This window comes from Amblyraja radiata, chromosome 9 (genome assembly GCF_010909765.2).
Source record: "Amblyraja radiata isolate CabotCenter1 chromosome 9, sAmbRad1.1.pri, whole genome shotgun sequence".
Taxonomy (NCBI): domain Eukaryota; kingdom Metazoa; phylum Chordata; class Chondrichthyes; order Rajiformes; family Rajidae; genus Amblyraja; species Amblyraja radiata.
The window spans coordinates 26,381,496-26,383,360 of NC_045964.1; the positions used below are offsets into that span (position 1 = coordinate 26,381,496).

General features: G+C 42.4%; 1 protein-coding gene across 1 annotated transcript; it reads right to left on the bottom strand.

Annotated features, from left to right (window-relative positions):
• Positions 1-1,531, bottom strand: chrm5 (cholinergic receptor muscarinic 5). The gene has a single exon (XM_033026925.1). It carries the CDS (start codon positions 1,529-1,531, stop codon positions 5-7), a length of 1,527 nt encoding a protein of 508 aa, XP_032882816.1. The 3' UTR covers positions 1-4.
• Between the last annotated feature and the right edge of the window lie 334 nt (positions 1,532-1,865).

The window sequence follows — 1,865 nt, forward strand, 5'->3', positions numbered from 1 at the left end:
TAGTTCATTTCCGCTTCCATTGAAATAGTAACAACATTTTGAAGGTGGTGCGGAAGGTTTTGTTGCACAAAGCATAGCACATGGGGTTGACTGTGCTGTTAACGTAACACAACCAGTATCCCAAATGCCACAGTGATTGTGGGATGCAGTCCGAGCAAAACGTCGAGACTAACACCATAATATTGTACGGTGTCCAGGTAATGATGAACGCCAGTAGAATGGCACTAAGTGTCTGCGCTGCCTTTTTTTCCTTTATCAAAACCAGCCGTTTTCTCTTGGTGATCTGCAGCCTCAGGTTTTGATCCATATTTCTCATACATGGAACTTCTGGTTCAGGGGGTGTTCCTTTAAGTCCGGTGCACCCATTACTCGTGTCTGAGGTTGACGAGGAACTGCCATTTTTGACAGCTAATTTATGACCCTTGTAAGAAATGTAATTTTTATCCTTCTGTTTTTTTACAGGGATCACCAAATGATTTTGATTTTCATAATTATTTATTGCCGAAGCCGCTTCTTCCAAGGAAACATTGGCGTCATCCTCCCCAGTATACTCGTCAATCTGTTCTTCCCCTTGAGTCACTGAAGAGGTAGATTTTGGAGTGAGCCTTCCATCTTCTTCAGACATGGGGTAATTTGCAAAGCAGTCTTTGTTGTCGCTTTCTAGCCATTCGTCTGTGACATTTTTGGCCTGTGTGGATCTTAGGGTTACTGTTGTGCTTCTGTTTGAAGACCACGATACCTGGGACCTTTCCCTGCGTGAAAGTTTGTGGCTTACACATCCGAAGCAAGATGTAGATCGAATCCTTTTGGAAACGTGAACTTCATCTTCCGAGGCGAGATTCGATGCTTGCAGTTCCGCCAGGTCCTTAGTGCGTCTTTCAGTCTCTTTATAGATGCGATAGTACAGTATCGTCATCACCGACACTGGGATGTAGAAAGCGGCTATCGCTGTACCAAAGGTAATAATAGGTTCAGACAAAAATTGTATCTGACATTCATTTGAAGGGACAGTTCTTTTTCCAACTAGGTATTGCCAGCATAAAATAGCAGGTGCCCACAATATAAAGGATATTAACCATGCCAGACCAATCATGATACCAGCCCTTTTTGGGGTACGTTTCGCCCTGTAAGTTAATGGCCGTGTGACTGAGAAATACCGATCGAAGCTAATAAGGAGCAAATTCATGACGGAGGCATTACTGGCCACATAATCCAGTGCAAGCCACAAATCACACGTCAAATTTCCCAGTGACCAGTGACCCATCAATATATAAGAAGCGTAGAGGTTCATTGTAAACACTCCTATGATGAGATCGGCACAGGCCAAACTTAACAGGTAATAATTGTTCACAGTTTTTAGCTGGCTGTTCACTTTAAATGACACAATTACCAAAATATTGCCTATTATTGTTATGAAGCTTACTATAGCAGTAATAGTGGCAATTGATACTACTTTCAAAAGGCTGTGCCCTTCCTGTTGGTTGGAGCTGTTACCAGTCAGAGATCCATTCCGGAAAGGATCTGATCCCATGATTTCTGGAACTGGAGAAATTACTCAGTTAGCAACGGGCAATGGGTGTTTGACAATGGGTGTTTGACGATATGAACCAGTGGTGATGCTGGAGTAGAGGCTTCTGTAGGTATTCTTCCCCTTAGCTCCTCTGGTTCTTCTGTAGAAGAAAACACGCAGTTACCAATTTTATCTCATTAAGTATCTTGCCTGTTGGCCTCCTGTAATCAATACTGAATTCACATGATTTAATCATTCAGAATGACTTGACAGATTTCAAGAAAAGGAACCAGAGTAACTTGCCCAATTTCCTGTACACTTGAACTGCAATCTTCTGATTGCACATAAGATTACA